The sequence below is a fragment of the Giraffa tippelskirchi genome, chromosome 12, assembly GCF_054371585.1.
Source record: "Giraffa tippelskirchi isolate mGirTip1 chromosome 12, T2T-mGirTip1v1.2.pri, whole genome shotgun sequence".
Classification (NCBI taxonomy): domain Eukaryota; kingdom Metazoa; phylum Chordata; class Mammalia; order Artiodactyla; family Giraffidae; genus Giraffa; species Giraffa tippelskirchi.
Window position 1 is genome coordinate 139,723,581 of NC_137286.1, and position 21,034 is coordinate 139,744,614.

The 21,034-nt window shown below is 43.4% G+C and overlaps 1 protein-coding gene and 1 long non-coding RNA gene across 3 annotated transcripts in view; both read left to right on the forward strand.

The window, feature by feature from the left end:
* The first annotated feature begins 11,384 nt into the window (after positions 1–11,384).
* Positions 11,385–13,680, forward strand: LOC145529156 (uncharacterized). The gene is made up of 2 exons (XR_014070975.1): positions 11,385–11,652; positions 13,229–13,680. It is a non-coding gene; the product is annotated as an uncharacterized LOC145529156 (long non-coding RNA).
* A 923-nt stretch (positions 13,681–14,603) lies between these two features.
* Positions 14,604–21,034, forward strand: part of TM9SF2 (transmembrane 9 superfamily member 2) — a 48,327-nt gene continuing 41,896 nt past the window's right edge. The window contains exon 1 of one of the 2 annotated variants that reach the window (XM_081548933.1): positions 14,604–14,888. In XM_081548933.1, the coding sequence (XP_081405059.1) occupies positions 14,724–14,888 (165 nt within the window). In that variant the 5' untranslated portion in view covers positions 14,604–14,723. Of the gene's footprint in view, positions 14,889–16,433; positions 16,544–21,034 lie in introns of those variants that run through there. The other variant, XM_081548934.1, reaches the window with a different exon arrangement.

Sequence of the window (21,034 nt, forward strand, 5' to 3'; positions counted from 1 at the left end):
CCTTGTTAAACATGTCAGATTGTACTCAGAATAAAAATAATAGAATTTAGGGTCATCATCAAGGAGTCAATTTTCTTACTTGGAAATTCTGAATACTTACAAGTGGGATGTATCTAATAGCTATGGTATTTTATTTTAGTGACTTGTTCTCTCCTTGGTAGAACCTTTGCTCCTGTTACTCTGTGAACTTCTATTGCTACTAGCTTAACATAGTACTTCATTCTCCTGCACTGAATCACTGACTGTAATTTTCTAATAAAAGTTCATTGTGTTATCTGTCCTGGTCCCTTTGAAATAGTCTCCTTGATTCTCCTGAAAAAGAATTCCTTAATGTTGGAAGGAAGGAGGGAAAGAAAAGCAAAAGGAGGGACTTCCCCGATGGTCTAGTGGTTAAGACTCCACGCTTCCAAGGCAGGGGGCTCGGGTTCGATCCCTGGGAACTAAGATCCCACACATCATGCAGGCCAAAAAAAAGGAAGGTGGGGAGGAAAGAAGGGAGAGCAGAAGGAGGGAGAAAAGAAAGAAGCCTCTTTCTCCCTTTCTTCTGTTAGCATCTTTGAACCAGTTCAGAAGAGAATTTCTCAAAATGCTAAACAGTGACTCAACTCTTCAGTTTTTTCATGAGACTGATTCTCTAATTCAATCTCTTCTTTTCCATGGGAGGTATTAATGTCACACACATGTTCCTCTAAGCAGACCTCAGTCTATTCTTTGTTATGCTGAACCTCTAACACCCTCTCTGTTACCAGGTCTGAATCTCTGATCCTGGTGGTTCTGATTCTTGTCCTACTTGGGCTGAATCCTTGGTGGCCCATGGTCACACTTACTCTATACACATCAACCCAGCTAGCAAGTCCTCTAAAAAACTTGCCAGGATAATTTGGTCACAACCTCCCCTCTGTTCCTGACTTACTTTGCACTTCTTTCTGGAATCTGTCACACTGAATTCCCATCACTGACTTCTGACAGGAACCCTTGAAATCTCCCCTCAGTGGGGAGTCAGTGAAAGCCCAACGGTGCCCGTTCTTTTCCTTTTCTACCTGTAAAATGTTGCCACCTTCTTCTCAGGCTAACACACAGATTCAGTGAGGTTCTTTCTCGGAGATCTCACCTGGTTCTCATGTCTTTGCAGGAAATCTAGATGGTGCGTTCCCTATGACTGGAACCACTGTGAACGTGCCCCTGTTCCTTGCATCCTGCAAGATCTTGAATCTGCAAAATGAACAATATTGACGCCAGTACAACTAGCAAGAAAATATGGTCGAGGACACCCCTCGTCCTCAGCTGGTCTTCCTGCCTCCACAACTGTCCACTGTGTGTCCACCCTTACAGATCTCATCTCTTTCCTTCGGTCATGTGGTCACTCTTTGTCCTGGATCTTCTTCTTCTAACTACTTCACATTCTCTCAGTGGTTAGAACAGAAATAATCCAGCTGAGAACTGCTGGATCACTAGACCATCAGACAATACTGTATCATTTCTCCACAGTTCTTTCTCCAGCTATGAAACAACCTTCCCTGTTCAGAGCTACTCCAGTCCTAATGCCTTCTCCAGGAGTTGTGTCTGCCTCCAGACTTCCATAGTTAAGGAGAAAATGAAAGACTCCATCCCACTCCCCCCAAGAGGACTCTAGTACTTGTTACTTTAAATTACATAGATTATATGAGCTGTAAAAACTTTGATAGTTATAGACAAATTTAAAGTCCTCCTGCTCCCCCATCTTTACTGTTGGCACTGCCAGGCTCCTCTGTCCATGGAATTCTCCAGGCAAGAATACTAAGGTGGGTTATTATTCCCTTCTCCAGGGGATCTTCCCAACTCAGGGATCAAACCCAGGTCTTCTGCATTTCGGGCAGATTCTTTCCCATCTGAGCCACCAAGGAAGCCCTTCTCTGTCTTGTAGCTGTAAAAATTGGCTACTAGCCCGAGAAAGGAGTTGACTCTCCCTTGAGTAGGCCTGCTGTTCTAACAGCATCTCTCACTCTAACAAACTCTATTCTCCTCTCATTCTGCCTCATGTCTGGAAATTCTTTTCCAACCCGTGCACAGACCATGACAATAACCTGCCTGTCTTAGGCTTTTGTAATACCCTTGCCCTGTGCGGTGGAGCTCTCAAGGCAGCTCACAAACTGTCCAACAGAAGCATAATACCTGATAACAGCTGTGGATTTTTGAGAAACAGCTTGGCCTGTATGGTGCCTGGGGCCTCACTTCCTGCTGGCTGCCCAGGCAGGAATAGATGAGAGAGGCTGAGATCCTTCAAGGGGTGCTTAGAGGGTTGATTGTCACAGCCCAGTAGGGATCTGCTTCTCAGAATCTCCCTTCTGTCCTGGACACAGCAAATAATGTTTTAGGAGGCCTCGTGCACTTGGATTGTCACCAAGTCCAAGCTCATCTGCGCGTGGAGTATGGGGTTGGATGCTAGTTTCTTGTATAGAACAGAGAGGGAGAGGAGGTGAGGAAGTAAAGTTAAAAGGTTGTAAGTCTTGCAAAATATCCCCTGGTTTGGCCAACCACGGGCAGAGGATGAGTTAATTTCTCCTTTCCTGCAGCCATTCACAGGTGGGCAGGGTCAGGGTGTCTCCCTGAGCAAAGACACTTTAGTTTAACATTCAGGCAGAGGGGCAGGCTTCCCAAGGCAGGCCATTATTATAAATGCTTATAGCTATAGGTATAGCCTGGTGTGCTGCAGTTCATTGGGTTGCAGAGTCAGACACTACTTAGTGACTGAACAACAATAGCTATGCATGCGTGCTAAGTCGCTTCAGTTGTGTCCAAATTTGTGCGAACCTATGGGCTGTAGCCCATTAGGCTCTTCTATCCACGGGATTCTCCAGGCAAGAATACTGGAGCGGGTTGCCATTTCCTTCTCCAGGGGATCTTCCCGACTCAGGGATTGAACCCAGGTCTCTTGCATGTCCTGAGTTGGCAGGCGAGTTCTTTATCACTAGTGCCGCATAGGAAACCCTAACAAAAGCTATAGACAGCATCTTTTTAGTGATTATAGTAACAAAAGCAATGGGAGACAAAGGTTAAAGTAAAAAAAAACAGATCCAACATGGAGTCAGATTTTTGTCCTTCCCTGTTAGCTTTGTTAGGCGAAGCACACTGACTGAAACCGCCCACCCTGGCCAGGCACCATAGTAACTACATGAGTTGTTTTGTGACAGGAAGTCCTGATAAGGAACATGGAACTAATAAGCCATCACCAACCGGAAGAGTTCGGGAAAGGTCAAAAGGAGACACCACATGTCTGACCACCTCCCAGAATCCTTCTCGGTGGCATCCATCTTGGCTGAACAAGGCCCTCACCACCAGGAATGACTCTGAGTCAGATGATTGGCTGAAGGCAACCCGGAAACTAATCCCATCACCATAAAACCCGAGACTGTGAGCCTCGTGGCAGAGCTGTTCTCCTGGGTTCCCTTACCCTGTTGCTCCCCACCCAGGTGCCCTTTCCCAATAAAATATCTTGCTTTGTCATAACATGTGTCTCCTTGGACAATTCATTTCCAAGTGTTAGACAAGAGCCCAGTTTCGGGCCCTAGAAGGGGTCCCCCTTCCTGCAACAATTTCAGTTCTCTCTAGATTTTTGGATAAAACCATTTGAAAACTCCACCTAGCATAACTTTGGTTACTTTTGTAGAGCAAAATCAAATCAGCCAAGTGCTACTGAAATGCCTGGCAGCTTCCTGATGCTTAATTCTTGATGAGAGTTCTGGTCCACTTGTAAGACACACTAGGATGATGAGAAAGGGAAACAAATATAGTACTTGGTTTCTGATTGCATCATCATGCCAACATTTTCCCCTTTCAGAAAGAATTCTGGCTGCATTCCACAAAGTGGAAATTGTGGGCTAATGGATGCTAATGGTGCAGGGGAGACCAGGACACTGCACGGCCCAGGGCAAAGCGCAAGATTTACCGGATGATGATAGCACTGCCAGTTCTTTCGTGAGTAAAAGAAACATTTTATCTAAAAGCTATTTCTCCAATAGCATGGTGAAGCTTCTTTGCCCCTAAAAGGCTGAACCAATATGAAATCATGGCAGGTATTGTTGTAGAGAGGAAGCCAATTCTGACTCCATGTTGGAAACTGTTTTCTTGACTTGCTTTCCATTGCTCTTGTTATCATACTTACTGGCTTGCCTGGAGGACCCTGACCCTCTGCTTGACTGTAAACTAAAGTGCTTTTGTTCAGCTCCTGAAGAGATAGTTTGTCCCTGCCCACCTGTGAATAGAGGAGATTAACACACCCCTTCTTCCAGAGGCTGACCATTCCCTGGAGATATTTTGCAAGACTGAAGACACTTTCACTTTACTTTCCCACTGCCTCTCCCTCCCTATTCTGCCTTTTGACTTTTGTTCCTCATTGCTTCTTTCTCTCTGATCTATAAAAGAACCTGGCAGCCAGACCCCAATAAGATGTTTATCTTGAGGTGCTAGCCTGCCATCTTCTCAGTCTGCCAGTTCCCCGATTAAAGTCTCTTCCTTGCCTCAACACCTCGTCTCTCGGATTCATTGGCTTATCTTGTGGCAAGCAGAGCGAGCTTGGACTTGGTATCATTCAAGTTTTCCTATTAAAAAAAAATCTATCCACATATATATGTAAACATATATAAGGTATATATATATTTATATGTTTAAATATAGATAAGCTATCTATACAAAAATCTCTTTAAAAATGAAACTTATGTTAATTAAAGAAACATAAAAACTACAGAATCAAGAGGGAGGAAACCGCCTGCATTTGATTGCATAGAAATAAACCAGTATAAGAATTTTCATATGTGTCCTTCCATGCTTCTTTTGCTTTTTAAGCCATTCTAATAGGTGCGTAGTGGTACCTCATCATGGTTTTAATTTTCATTTGCCTGTTGGCTAATAGATGCTGAACACATGTGCTGATTTGCAAGCCACACATCCTCTTTGACAAAATGTCTATTCAAGTCTTTCATCATGTTTTAATTCATTTGTTTTCTTCCTGTTGAGTTTGGAGAGTTCTTTATACAATGAAATCAAGTCCCAACCCAGGGATTGAACCCACATCTCCTGCATTGCAGGTGAATTCTTTACCATGGAGCCACCAGGAAGCCTTCTAATAGCTAGGCTGTGCTGCGCTGTATTAAGTCGCTTCAGTAGTGTCTGACTCTTTGGGACCCTGTAGACTGTAGCATCGGAGAAGGCAATGGCACCCCACTCCAGTACTCTTGCCTGGAAAATCCCATGGACGGAGGAGCCTGGTAGGCTACAGCCCATGGGGTCGCTAAGAGTCGGACACAACTGAGCGACTTCACTTTCACTTTTCCCTTTCATGCACTGGTGAAGGAAATGGCAACCCACTCCAGTATTCTTGCCTGGAGAATCCTAGGGACAGCAGAGCCTGGTGATCTGCCGTCTATGGGGTCGCACAGAGTCGGACACGACTGAAGTGACTTAGCAGCAGCAGCAGCAGGCTGTGGCATGTCAGGCTCCTCTGTCCATGGGATTTCCCAGGCAAGAATACTGGAGCGGGTTGCCATGCCATGCCATGGAGGGGATCTTCTTGACCCAGGGATTGAACTCGTGTCTCTTAATGTCTCCTGCATTGGCACGCGTGGTCTTTATTACTAGCGCCACCTGAGAAGTCCTACAATAACTATCTTTTATTGCAAATGTTTTCCCCCAGCTTTATTTTGGTGTACCTTAATTGTTCAAGCCCTTTTTGAGTCCTTATTCAAATCTTTGCAAATCAAAGATCCATCAGTGTTAGGGTCACGGGATTTAGCAAATAAAAACAAACAGCAAAAAGTAAGTATGCTCCAGGTAGACATGTGACATATATTCTTATACTAAAAACTATCTGCAGCATAAAGGTAACTGGCCACCCTATATCTGATTTGCACCCCTAACTAGGAGTCAAATCACACCTGAATTGGGTGTTGGGCTCTAAAGTCAGCACAATGGGCAAAAATTGTATAAGGCTGAAAGTATCTTTAAAAGTCCTTTTAAGTAGCTTTCAAAGTTAGTATGCATGAGTACTGCCTTCTACCTTATATGGTAATTCTTATGCACCATGACATTAGGAACTTCTCAGGAAAAGGAGAAAAGTCCCTAGGCAGATGGCTGGTCATTCAAAACATTTTCCTCTTGTGTCAGTAGGTACGGGGAGGAAAAAGGAGGATTTTCAAGGATTCCTATCTGCCTACAGGATTTTCTGTTTTGTATCAGGCTTTAAAATGTTTAAACAATAATGCATATATATGGAATTTGAAAGATGGTAACGATAACCCTATATGCGAGACAGAATAAGAGACACAGATGCATGGAACAATTTTATGGACTCTGAGGGAGAAGGTGAGGGTGGGACGTTCTGGGAGAATAGCATTGAAACATGTATATTATCATATGTGAAACAGAACACCATTCCATGTTCGATGCATGTGACAAGGGCTCAGGGCCGGGGCAATGGGATGATCCAGAAGGATGGGATGGGGAGGGAGGTGGGTGGGGGGTCCAGGAAGGGGAACACATGTAAACCCATGGCTGATTCATGTCAATGTATGGCAAAAACTATTACAATATTGTAAAGTAATTAGCCCCCAACTAAAATAAATAAATTTATAAAAATAAAAAAATAAAAAAAAAATAAAAAAAAAATAAAAAAAAAAATGTTTAAACAAGTGGTTATTGGTAGTTGTGGTGGTTTAACAAGATTTAATAGTGAAGTTCATCCCACATGGCTATTAAGCTCTAAAGTTAGTGCTCAAGAAAAACATGACCACACTGTGACTCCGTCGAATTGTTTTTACACAGTTACCCTTCAATTCACGCTCTCCAGCTCCCTCGGTCCACATTTTATTTTCAATAAACATTCTAACCCCAAGTTACTCAAATATTTTTCTTCTGGGGGAACTTGTATATTTTGGATCATTCAGCAGCTACTTAAGAGTAATCATGGTGACAGGCTTCATATGGCTTGTTGGGCAATCACATCCTGTTTCACGCACCCTTTCTCTTTATTTCTCTTTCTGGACATTCTTCTAACAACCTAGCCCAACATTTTATTGAGAAATATACCTAGTGATACTCAGAAGTTTCAAATCAATCATTAGCCAGGAGTCCAAAGCAAAATGAACAGAAAGAATGATGTTCATAACAGCAAACATAATTCATGAATGACATTCAAATCTCATTTATCTCTAGCATATTTAAAACATTTCAGTGAAATAAAAAAATTTTAATCCGTGCCAAAGTTCATTTTAACAGAATTTGACCTATAGTGAATGACATTGTCATACTGTCTTCTGCTCTCTTCAATACATGTATATCTATAATATAAATATAATATATATTCAGTATGATTGCATTAGTACATGTATAAAAATGTTCACTCATGTTGTTTCACATATTAGATGTATTACTTTCATTGGTTAATACTGTCTAGATATACTGACCTTCTTTAACGCCAATTTCTAAATCCAATATGGTATAAAAGAATTACTGGCTCTTTTCATATCACTATGGTTTCTGGAAAATCTTGTTCACTTTTAAAGAGATTGGCAATCAAGGAGCAACTCAAATACTTACAAATAAATATACATACATATATACAGATACATAAATACGTATGTACACACATGCACACAAACATTTGTATACATATATATTTTCTGTAATATCTTAAGGAAAAACCCAAACCAACCCAATAACTTTATCATGGAAAATGCATAAAAGTCAAGAGAAAGGTACCCTCGGGTATCTCCTGTGTCTGACACCCAACTTCAATGTTTACCAACTTTCCACAATATTATTATTCACAGCAGTGACATCAGTCACAAGAATACAAGTACTGTATGACATACATACATATAGGAAAGTGCACAGATCATAAGTGTACAGCTTGATGAACTATTACAAAATGCACCCAGGTAGCCAACACCCAGATTAAGCTATAGAATGTTACCAGCACGGCAGCAGTCCCACCACTTGCCCTTCATATGGCATGCTGGATCTCAGCTCCCCCACCAGGGATTGAACCCTCATCCCCTGCAGTGGAAGCCGCTCCAAGTCTTAAACCACTGGACCACCAGGGAAGTCCCAATCACTACCTTTTTATAGCCCCCAAAAGGTCGTCACTACCCTGATTTTGAACATCATAGGTTAGTTTTGCCTGTTTTTGAACTTTAGATAAATGGAATCATACAAATGTTCTCATCGTGCTTCTTTCACTTAACATGTTTGTGGGATGAATACACATTGTTGTCTTTAACAGTGATTTGTCTTCATTGCTGTATAGTATTCAATAGTAGAACTATATACTACAAGGTGTTATTCCATTCTGCTGTAGATTGGACATTAGAATTCTATCTTGGTGAACATATCTTTTGGTGAATGTAAATAGGCGTTTAGATCTAGGAGTGAAATTTCTGGGTTATAAAAATGTGTGCAAAATAATTTTCCACCAATTTACATACCCACTGGCAGTGGATGAGCCTTTCAGTTGTTCCACAGCCCTGTCAATACTTGCTATTGTTAGTTTTTAAATTTTAGCTCTTCTTCTGTGTATGTAACTGTATCTCATTGAAATTTTAATATGCAATTTCCTCATGATGAATGAAGTTGAACATGTTTTCATTTTTGTTAACCATTGGCTATTCTTCTGATGTATCTGTTCTATCTCTTGCCCCTTTTTCTACTTAGTTATCTTTTGTAACAGTTAACAAAAGTCCTTGTATCCTGGATATGAACATTCTGTTGGTTATACGCACAGCAAATATTGCTAAACTGCATTTAAAAGTCCAGATGGGACTTCCCTGGTGGTCTGGTGGCTAAGGCTCTGCTCTCCCACTGCAGCGGCTTGGGTTCAACCCCTGGTTAGGGAACAAGATCCCACATGCTGCAACTAAGACTTGGCAAAGCCAAATAAATAAATAAAAGATATAGGGTCATGAAATAAAACAAACCAATAGAATACTAACATTGTTCACTACCTCACTTATGAGACCAAGGTGAACTATTTAAAAATCCATAAAAATTACCACAATCTGAATTTGAGGGTTGAAGTATACCTGAGCAACCCAATATTTTTTGCAGAAGTTTCAGGGAAAAGGCAAATATGTTTGGTGACACAAAGGAATGAATGAGCAGTAGTTTATCCAGACAAGATGGCGTTATCTTGGTGAAAAAACAAAAAACAGCCCCTGATAGGAGGAACTGGGCTGGTAATCACAGCTAGGCTCTGTTGAGTATAAATGATTTCAGAGAACATGGACATCAGCTAGGCCACTCTGGCCATGATCAGGACAAAACAGGGGCCTGTTGTAATTATGTTTAAACAACAGCAAAACCCTGAACATTGTCCAAACCACAAAATGACCAGACATCCCCCTGCTCAGGCTGAGAATAGTGCTTGCTGTTTCTTTACCAACTGTATAGCTTTAGCCTCAGTCTAGTCTGCCCTCCTTCTAGATAAGACTTAAGATAACCAATCTTAAGAATTTCTCCTGCTTCCTGGCAGCATCCAACCCAGAGCAAAGCTCCGCTTCTTTAAACACTCCCCCAAACCATCCAGTGCAAGCCCCGAATCCTAAGATTAGTCCCTTTCTAACACCCTCTTACAGAGAAACCCCATGTTGTGTATCTTCCTTCACTGTATCAAGCACTAAACTCAATGGTGACAGATGTAAGCCCTGGTGTGTTCCTCCTGGTGGTCTTTGGTTGGAGGGCATTGACACTAGATTCCCCAAGTGGAATAATCCAACAGCCTGAGACTATTTACTTGTCAGGACACTAAAAACAGACTTACCTCTAGGGTGAAATTACATTAGCCATGGACACCGAAACTGCTGGCTAAATGAAATGATTAATTAATAATTTAAAAAAAACCCAGAGGAGTCAGAAAAGGCACATTTATAGACTAAAAGTAGATTAGTGGTCCCTGAAGCTGTGTGTGGAAAGAGGGATTAAATGTTAAAGGTCTTGTTTGGGATGATGTTCTAAACCTGTATTACGGTAATGATGGCCTAACTCGATAAATTTGCTAAAACTCATTAATTTGTATACTTAAAGTGAGTGAACTGTATGTAAAAAATTATACCTCAATAAAGTTAACAACGGTAATTCCAGAGAAGACCAGCTATGTGAATCCAGCAAACATTTTCTCTCTGTAAGCAAACTACACGACAAGCTACGTTGTAAGCAGAAATTTGGTTGGGACATAAATTCAGACCAAGTCGAACTGGCTATATGTGATTAGGATATCTCCATTTACATCACAGACATACAACCACTTCAGATGTGGAGTCTTTATACTTTAGTGTTTGCCTCTGCGGCTTTCATTCTTCCAGGTTCTGCCGGCCAAATAATTCTTCTTCTGGTACAATGCCTACTTTTAGCCTGCAGATCAAGTTATGTTGTCCTGGGAACCACTTTTCATCTTAAAACTTCAGATATCTTGGCTCTGAACTACCATGAGTTGTGTTTACAGCCTCAAGGTCGATTTTATTTCCAAGTTGCAGTGTTCAGACTGGGAGGGAAGAGGACAATGGGTGACTTTTTGTCCTTATCACAATTTTGTATCAGAAACGGAATGGCAATGAGGTGATTTTTATCTTATAAAAAATTTCTACAGGCACATAACAAGCAGGGCACAACTGCCTCTCCTGCAACGTGACACGGAAGTAAGGCTGCCAGATACAACATACACAAGTCCCATAGAATACTTGGGATGTACACAGACTTAAAAATTACTCATTGTTCATCTGAAACTAAAATTTAACTAAGATCCTATATTTCATTTGCGAGTAGACATAGAAGCCGTGGGAAATGTAGAAAAACATACTATCCAAATAACTTTGCCAAAAAAAAAGTGGAAGAACCAAACTCCAGGCTGTCAAACAGCCTTACATCCGAGTCGGCAAAAGCTTCCTGTAGCAGAGCAAAGGAGAAAAATCCTAAGTGTTACAGCCGAGTCAGAAATATTAGTAGTCTTGGGAGGAAGGGGAGGGTCAAAGTCCAGGGAAGGATGCAAGGAAAACTTCATTTCTTATCAGCAATTTCTGATCAAGAATTCCCCACTCAGCCTTTCTGCGTGGCAGCGGCTAGAGAGCAAGCGCCCACAAGGAAGGGACTCCGCTTTGCGGCCTGGGTGACGAGCGGGTCGATTTTCCCACGCTAGTCCCACCGTACCTGGCAGGCGCACCTGCGCTAGGTAACCGAGAGAAGCCCGGCCAGACCGGATGCGGAAGTGAGGAATGAGCTCCGCCCCGCGGCCGCGCCCCGCCCCGGCCGCGCCCACCAGGCCAGGCCTCGCGGGGTGACGTGTCTGAACTGTGAAGGCGGAAGCGGGGACGAGGTCGCCCGGGTAGGAGCTGGCGAGGTGCGGCAGGCTGTTGGGCGTGCGCACGCGCAATCCGCGCAGTGGGCGGGCCAGATTGGTCTGGAGCCCGGAGACCATTGTTATAGAGGCAGGCTTCCCTTTTCCGGGTTTTTGCTGATGCTGAGCTCGGCGGATAGAGGAGGTGGTGTGAACTGGGAAGCAAGAAGACACGCCTTAGACACCCCCGCTGCTGCGGGCTGGGTCTCCAGTAGCCATTTGACTGCGAGCCGTCAGCCGGTCCCCTTTCTTTCCTCTGTGAATGGAGGAGGATAAACGCGTCTGGAAAACGTCAGGTTTATGTCAGCGCTGAAAGTGTTGTTTTTCAGTCGCTCAAATCGTGTCCAGACTTTTTGCTATCCCATGGACTGCAGCGCGCCAGTCTTCCCTGTCCTCCACCATCTCCCCGAGCTTGCTCAAACTCATGTCCATTGAATCGGTGATGCCACCCAACCACTTCATCCTCTGTCGTTCCCTTGTCCTCCTGGCTTCACTCTTTCCCAGCAGCAGGGTCTTTTCCAGTGAGTTGGCTGATCGCATCAGGCGGTTGAAAGTTTGTGACTGTCAGTTCAGATCTAGAATTGATGTGGTCTGGCCGGTACCAGTTCCAGTAGTGTTCTCCCGTTACTAGCTCCTCATTCGTGTGCCAGACGCTACTGCAGGCTCCTGGGGTGTAGAGCTAATGGGGGTGAGGGGTGGGGGTGGGGTGAGGCAGTCCACGTTAATGCCAGGTAGCGATAAGTGTTTTGGAGTGTCAGGGTTAAGCAGAAGAGTGGAATTGAGTGATTTAAAGATTTTATGAGGTCGCTGTTGTCAAGAGTGGACGCTGAGAGGCTATGGCAGGAAGTGCTAGTCCGAGATAACTAAGATTTTGGCTTGGACTAGAGTGTAGCTGTGGATTTGGAAAATATCGAAAGGATTTAGTGTACTTCAGCGGCCCAGCGAACACAACTTGTTGAAGGACTGTTATGTGGTGAGTGAGTGAGGGAAGAAGAAATTTAGGTTATCTTCTAGGTTTGGGGCTTGAGAAGCAGCTGATGTGCAAAAAAGAGGGAAAAGGTTGGGATGGGGCCAGTGAGATAGTGAAGATCAAGTATTTAGTGGCACCGGATTAACAGAAGATAGTGGACAAGAAATGTTCATTTTTCTGCCCCTTTCTAAATGTAGAGAACATTTGCTTCCTCTTATTATATTGGAAATCTCTATGACTTCAAGTAATGGAAGTCTTTTCACCAGCCCAAATAAGTTCAACAAATATGTTAATTGATTTGCTCAAGGGAGAAGTGACCTAGACAGGATCCCATGGCTCAGGCCCCCTCAGCCTCCTACTCACACCCCCCCAACCCCAGCTTTCCTTATAAAAATGGCTCCCTTTCCTCTTTCCTCTGCCCTGCGCTTAAGGTACATTCCGGCCCTTTCTCCCATCCTCCCTTAATCTTCTCAACGATCTAAAGAAGATGGACAACCTTTTCTACTTCCCAGTTCTCCCTATTACCTGGAACTTGATAAACTCATTTGCTCAAGGTGTATGTAACTGGATAGTAGTGTCCCAAAGCTGCAATTCTTAGTGTGCACTACTGCCTCTGCAAGCAATAATTCTTCCATTGTTCCGGTTATCCCCACAGAATATAGATCCGTGGTTCTTAGCCTTTTGCTGGGTTATAGATTCCTTTGAAAATTTAATAAATGTTACAAAATTTCCAGGGGGGAAACATGCAGATACTCACAAGAATTTAGATAGGATTGCATGGGGCTCTACACTTTTCTGAATTATCCTCTTAGCAAACTTGCCCATTCTTGAATTCTGAGCTGGGGGTACGTCTGGGTTATAATTCCTTGCTATGTGGTCTAAATTGATGCCTTCTTCTGCAGGTTTGATTGAAAGTTAAACATCAGAGGAATGGACTTTGTAAACAAAAACTGTGGCCCATACTTCCAGTTCTGCAAGGATCAAGCCATTTGCTACTGCAGTCACCCAACAACAGTGCACCCTGAGGGGAATTCAGGATGGGGGAAAAACAAGAATATTCTGTGCTTTGGTGCCTGGCTCTGGGTAGTTAAGATGCATATCTAAGGAATCATTTCACTGAACTCAAATGCTTGCATCCGCTCATACATACAAAAGCACTAAAATGTTTAACTTGAGACGTCTGTTCTTTGTGATTAGCAGTAACCTTTTGATATTGGCCTATTTTGTTCCAGCCAAAAAACTCAGATACATCCTGTCTCCTCCCTTACCTCTTGAGATCGGGTTCTTCAGAACTGACAGGGGGTTTTCTATGCTATGTTCCTCAGTAAGGTCCCTGAATAAAACTTAAAACTTCCATGTTGTGTGTTTTGTCACCAAAAGCAAGTTTCTCCTGGAACAATGTACCACACAAACACACACAAGTACGTCGTGCACACACTAGCACAGGCAGCGCGTCGCTTCAATAGGAAAAGTGACAGACGTTTGCTCAAGTATGATCATACCAGATTTCTATTTTGCATGAACTACCAGATTTCTATTTGGCATGAACTACATTTCTCACTGGGCTCTAGAGTATGCCCATGTCTTCCTTTGTGAAGAAATGTCAACCGTATCTTCCCCTACTTGCCTAGTCCCATTTTCCTCCCCACCTCATTTCCACTCACCCTTAAAGGGAGTCTTATTTAGTCTATGCAAACACTATGCAAAAAACAAACAAACTGTCCCACGCAAGGAGCCACTGCATCCAATGCTGGGAACCGGACCCTGCCAACACCTCTGAGTAGCTACTTGAAGATTGGGGGCTGGTTTCTCCCCCCTTTTCTTCCTCATCCTGCACCTAACCGTCTCCCAGACTTCTCCTTCCCTCCGCCAACTCAGCCTTTAACAGCAAGTACTTTGTATAATACTACAAGTCCGTAATGGGGGTTGGTGCGCCTCAGGCACTGAGGTGAGGAAAACAGTTGGAAAATGGGGCAAGGCAGCAAGCCTGGGGCGCTGGGCAAGAGAGACACCCTCCCCGACGCCCCAAGGGGGATCCAGATCGGAATTTGGAATCGGAATGCGGGCGCTGGAACCTCGCTCTTAGCAACCGCCCCAGCCGGCCCGCCGAAAACCTGGAAAGTGGATTTCCTCGCCGCTCCCTCCCGGAAACTCCTCGGGGCGCTAGCGGCCGCTCGCACGGAGCATGTGCGGGCGGCCCTACGCATGCGCCATCGAGGTCCGGGTCGGTGTCTGTTGCGGAACCCGCGGCGTCTCCTAGCGCCACCGGAACTCTCCGTCGCGGGCCGGCCTCCCTCAGCTCGGGCGGCCTGGTCGTCGTCTCCGAGCCTCCCCCCCGTCCCTCCTTCCCTCTCTTCCGCCCCGCGGCTTGGCCGCCCTTTCCCCGAGACAGCCGTCATGAGCGCGAGGCTGCCGGCGCCGTGTCCCCCTCGGTGGTGGTTGCTCCTGTCGCTGCTCCTGCTGGGGGCGGCCCCGGGCCCGCGTCGGGGCGCCGCTTTCTACCTGCCCGGTCTGGCGCCCGTCAACTTCTGCGAGGACGAGAAAAAGAGCGACGAGTGCAAGGTGGGCGCGGCCCGGCGGACAACACCCCCCTCACCCTGCCCTGAGGGGAGCCGGGGTCCGAGGGGAAGGGGGCGTAGCCGCCGTGGGGCGGGGGTTGCGGTCGGTGTCCCCCCCTCAGAAGCGCTGGGCCGTAGGTCGGAGGCGGCTCCGGGACGGCCTCGGTGAGCGGGGGTAGGTTGTGGAGGACCCGGCGGGCCTCGGCGCGCCTGAGTTCCGGCGGGGCCAGGTCGAGCGAGCAGGTGTGTGTGTATATGAACCGGGGACGGTGTGCTGCGCGCGGCGGTGAGCTGCGTGCGGGTCGGCGAGCGCTCCACGGGTGAGATGTTCGCTCCACGGCGCCAAGGAAGGGGCCCCCGCCAGGTCTTGCAGGAACTTTTTCATCTCATGGTTTCCTAAATTTTCTAGTTTTTTGGAACTCTGGTCGGTTATGAGGACTTGTGCTTTCTAGGACTTGGAGGTAGGGGGTTGTATTTTTAACCTCACGATTAGGAGTCGGTTCCTTATTTGTGGGATTTTTATGCCCAGAACCGCGTGAATTGCATTTAATAAAGAGTTGCTGTGATGGCTGAGACCGTTCATGTCTTAACCTTTTAAGTGTAAAAGAAAAAAAAAAAACGAAAGTTTTTAGTATGCAAAGTGAAGTCGCTCAGTCGTGTCCGACTTAGTATGCAAAAAAAAAAATATATATATATATATATATAAGATCCCACTGATCGGTTTCTCTAAGACGGTTTTGAACACTTAAAAGGAGCAGGCGACTGGAGAAGGCGACGTCTTCCTAGGGCAGACCTTGAAAACTTTGTGATCTAACGACCTTAAACCCAAGGCTTTCAGTTTAACTACTTTGTAAAAGAGACATAAGTAATCTGCTTTGGGGTTATTCGGCATAGGGCAGGATAGTATACCTACGCAATTATTTTAGATGGCTAAAACTTACCCTATGGGGCGCGAGAAAAGTCTTTGAAACCGTTAATAATTTTAACAATTCAAATAGTCGTTCAGCAGACTTTTACAATCTATAAATAGGTTTATTTACTAAGTTTGAATTTTTTAAGCTGGTGTTAATTTTATTACTACTAGCTTTACTATAGTTGTGAATTTTGAGCTTATTTTAGGGCACTAAAGAAGCTGTTAAATTTTTCATGGCATTTTACAGTTTCTGTTTAAAAAATTGGATCTCTAAAAACGTCTTAAGATCTTTAAGTTTCACACAGGTTAACAGCGCTTCAGTCCTGTAACTCTGGTACCTTGCAATGCAAGGCGCTTTCACTCAGAGTTCTGACTGAAAAAAAAAAAAAATAGTGCTTCCAAGTGGAAGAGAGAGCTAGTCCCACGAGCACACTGGTTTTTCCATTAAATATTTTAGTAACCAGCCGTTAAAACTTAGTGTTTAGTCTTTAAACTTAACAGCAATTGTGTATTGTATGTATAACTACTACGTTAGAGACAAAAATATTCCTGTCTCCTAGGAAACTCAAAGGTCATAAGCTTATGACAGATTATCAGAATGTGATGTTAATAAGAGGTGTATGTCCAAAATTCTCTAAAACACAAACGAGGAAACATCTGTGGATTGGAGTCTTCTTCAGGGAAAGCTGCAAGAGGAAGTGACATTAGAGATGGACTTCAAACATGAGTATGAGCGAAATTTACAGGTGTTCTTCCGGTTAAGTAATTTTGTTTCCTCAACAGGTCCTTTAGGTAGCTACTTTTTAAACTTTTAAAATAGTAAACTCTTGATTAATTTCAGGGAGTCCTTTTGGCTTTTTCATTCTCACAGATGTAGTGATAAAACAGGCAAGACAGATCATGTTTGATTTCTGAGATGTTTGGATTTCTTCTCTGTGGCCAGCTGCATTCACATCCTGGTCAGTGGCAGCAAATCTCAGACCAGTGCAAAGATGTACTTTTAGCAGTTTTTCCCTAGAATTTGACTAATTGGTGTAGGGAATTTAAAGTATACTTTAACATTTCTTCTCTTTGCCTCTCAGAAAAACAATAAACAGTCTAAACTTTCATTACATCAATCAGGGAATTAATAATTTTTTCTCATCCATGTTTGTTAAGGAAGACAGTCTTCTGTACACTGTCAGAAAAATGGAAGGAACTTATTTTTAACATTGACACTGAAATTGTGAAATGGGAATAATTATTTCCAGAAGATGCTTTTAGGTTAGGAAATCAGGAGTTGGATGAACTGGGCAGGTCATTGATAACCGTTTCCATCAGTTTTTCCATCTATAAAATAGAGATTATCATATTTACCTGTTATATGGTGGTGGTGGTTTAGTCACTAAATTGTGTCCCAACTCTTTGGTGACCCCATGGACTGTAGTCCACCAGGCTTCTCTGCCCATGGGATTTCCCAGGCAAGAATGCTGGAGTGGATTGCCGTTTTCTTCTCCAGGGGATCTTCCTGACCCAGGGATCTAACCTGGGTCTCCTGCATTGCAGACAGATTCTTTACCGGCTGAGCCAATACACACTGCTTAGTATATATTCCCTTTGTAGAATATTTTGCCTTCACTAGAGGGAAAGTACAGTATTTATCATTGTTGTAGTATTATACAATATTCAAAGATGTAGGGATGAGTCAAGTTTATCTTCAGCATAAGTGTAATTTATGGAGTATAGTCTTTACATATCGTGTGAAGTCAGTGTCCTGTATCTAGCTCACTATGTATATTGAGAGACAGTCAAAAGAACCCTGAGGATTCGGTTACTTTCTCCTCTCAAAATTATTTCATGTTCAATTTACTGGCATAGAATCAGGAATCCAGTGAACATCTAATCCTATTCATATTCTTCTAGCTTCTGATTTATGATCTTCATTTACCTTTATAAATAGTGTGACTGTGTTCTGTGGCCTTTTATGTGTGTGTGTGATTTTTTTTTTTAGCTTGCTATCATTACATACACATTTGAGCTCAACATAATGCACGTTTTCATGCAATTTTTATTGAATATATAGTATTTCATTGTGTTAGTATACTGTGGTTTATTTCTTGCTTACAGGGCATTTAGATTGGTCTCGATTTTTCTCTACTATAAATAACATTGCTAGGATGTTCTTAGCAGGAATTACTTGTGTATTCACAAATTACTTGGTCAAAGGCAAGAAACAATTGTATAGCTCTATTTAATATCACCAGGTTTTTTCCAAGAAAGATAGATTTGATTTACAGTGCCTGTATGCATACTAAGTTGCTTCAGACGTGTCCTACTCTTATTGACCCCATGGACTCTGTCCTTGGGATTCTCCTGGCAAGCATACTGGAGTGGGTTGCCACGCCCTCCTCCAGGGGATCTTCCTGACCCAGGAATCAAACCTGCATCTCTGTCTCCTGCATTGGTAGGCGGGTTCTTTACCACTAGCGCCACCTGGGAAGCCTGTCATGAGCTAAATGATGCCCTCTGTCTCTGCAGTATTTTGTAGTTTTTATTTATAAATTTAATAGCTTTGTCATGGTACCCAAAACATTTTTTCAGTGCTACATTACTTTTGCTGCTATTGATGTTTCTCTTAATTTTTTTCCCTTATGTTGTTAGTTTTTGAAGCCACAGTATTAAAGAATTAAACCATGGTATTCCTTTCCTCTAGCATTTTATTTTCTTAAACTTAGGGCATAATGTATTGACTGCAATAAGCAGAATAAGCCCTGGTCAAGGGTGAATAGATCTTCACAGGGTAAAATGTGCAGTTAGCTTTAGACTGAGTCTTAAGTGTACTGAGTGGCATTCTAATGGCTAATAGCTGAAGATTAGTGAGCAGTTCACCATTGCTGCTTTTAACTTTCAAGCAATTATTTAATGCCTTGTGAACATGAATAAACACTAGAAAACGTCTGCCGCTTTTTTTACTGTTTGATTTATAGATCATTTTCTTAGATGAAAGATTAAGATTTTCTTTCCTGTTTTAGATGAAAGATTAAGTTTTTCTTTCCTGTCTAGTAAGGGGAAATGACCAGATGTACCCCCTAGTGGTTAAGAAAAAAGTTTAAATTGAATTAGTTTAACAACTTTTTTAATAAAAAAAAATCAGAATCTCACTTTTAAATTTCCTTTCTTGGTAGTTATTTTTAGAAGCTTTTAATAAATTCTGTGTCTGTTATTTTGGTAGCTGCTGCTAAGTCGCTTCAGTCATGTCCGACTCTGTGTGATCCCATAGACGGCAGCCCACCAGGCTCCACCATCCCTGGGATTCTCCAGGCAAGAGTACTGGAGTGGGGTGCCATTGCCTTCTCCGATTTTGGTAGCAGTTGCATTTTATTATAGAATTAGTCAAAATTAAGAAAACAGTTTTAAATGTTGCTCTGAATAGATACAAGAATGAACATTCATTTACTTGTTTCAACTTGACCATAGAGACAATTTGAAGACTTTGAAATATTTAAAGAAAAAATATTATTTACACATGTGTGTGCATGCTCAGTCACATCAGTCGTGTCCAACTCTTTGCGACCCTATGGACTGTAGCCCGCCAGGCTATTTTGTCCATGGAATTCTCCAGGCAAGAATACTAGAGTGGATAGCCATTCCCTTCTCCAGGGGATCTTTCCAACCCAGGGATCAAACCCGTGTCTCCTGCATTGCAGGCAGATTCTTTACTGTCTGAGCCACCAGGGAAACTCTTTTTTTTTTTTTGCATAAAATTATTTTAAAGTTGTGGTTCATTATAGTGGATGTGAGAGCTAGGATTAGGAAAGCAAGCATGACTGATGTAGATAAAATAACGGTCCTACTGTCTCTGGCTCTCCACAGAAGGAAGCCCTGCAAGAGGTGTGTTCTTGAACATCTGAAACAAAACTGCAGCCATGTGCTGCACATGCAGACCCACATAAGTTCTAGAAACTGGTCTGCCCTCTGTCATCCTCAGAGCCCAGTTCTGGAAACCCCTACTCTGACTCTCCCTTGCAGTTTACTCTCACCATGTCCTCTTAGTGTTGTACTGTAGTTAATTGTAGCTCCCCGTGTATCTGCGCTCTATGAGGCCATTCTCGGTTGCCATGAAAAGTAACTAAGTATCTATGAAAAGCTTTGTAAGAAATCTGTGAATGTATTTTTCTCTGTTCTTCTTACTCTCACTTCTCATTCCTATTTAGTGCCCTTTGCTAATAACAGTGATAGAGACTGCAGTTTGTATACTTTGTGTATACCAGGTATATATTAACCTTAGTTGATCCTCAAAACAATCCTGTGGTGTTTAGATGGGGACCCTGAAGGCTGGGTAGGATGCAGTGCCCTTTGCTACTGCTAAGTTGCTTCAGTTGTGTCCGACTCTGTGTGACCCCATAGATGGAAGCCCATCAGGCTCCGCTGTCCCTGGGATTCTCCAGGCAAGAATACTGGAGTGGGTTGCCATTTCCTTCTCCAATACATGAAAGTGAAAAGTGAAAGTGAAGTCGCTCAGTCGTGTCCGACTCCTAGCGACCCCATGGACTGCAGCCTACCAGGCTCCTCCGTCCATGGGATTTTCCAGGCAAGAGTACTGGAGTGGGGTGCCATTGCCTTCTCCGAAATTCCCTCTGGTCGGTACGAATCGAAGGTGCGGCTCCAGGAGTGTGTGAGTCCGCAGCCTGGGCTCTTCAGGTTGGAATCCTGCTGGGTCTGCCGCCCAGCAGGTACCTCTTCCGCAGCCCCACCCTGCAGATGCCCAGCTGCTTGTAATCCTGGACTTGCACAGTTGCTACTCTTACAACAAAAAGCTGTTTACCTACGTAATCAGTTTTTAACCAGTCACATTTTATGTCTGTTCCTTCCTTTCATACAGTCTGAAGTTGAAATTTTATTTTTTGATGGAGTGGAGGAAGAACCTTAGAATCTAGGAGAACAGCTTCTGGGCCCTGTTGGTGAGGTAACTCAGAATTTGTGAGTTCCAGCACATCTGTTGGGATTTTTAAATTACATCTGAGTTAAGGTTTTCCTTCTTCAGACATTTTCCTACTATGGACTTCTCCAGTATTAAAGTAGTTGAAGCTTCCATAGTTTTTCTTTCCTATGGCTGTACCTTGGCTTTCCTCATTGGCTCAGCTGGTAAAGAACCAGCCTGCCGATGCAGGAGATGCAAGAGACAGGAGTTCGATGCCTGGGTCAGGAAGATCCTCTGGAAAAGGAAATGGCACCCCACTCCAGTATTCTTGCCTGGG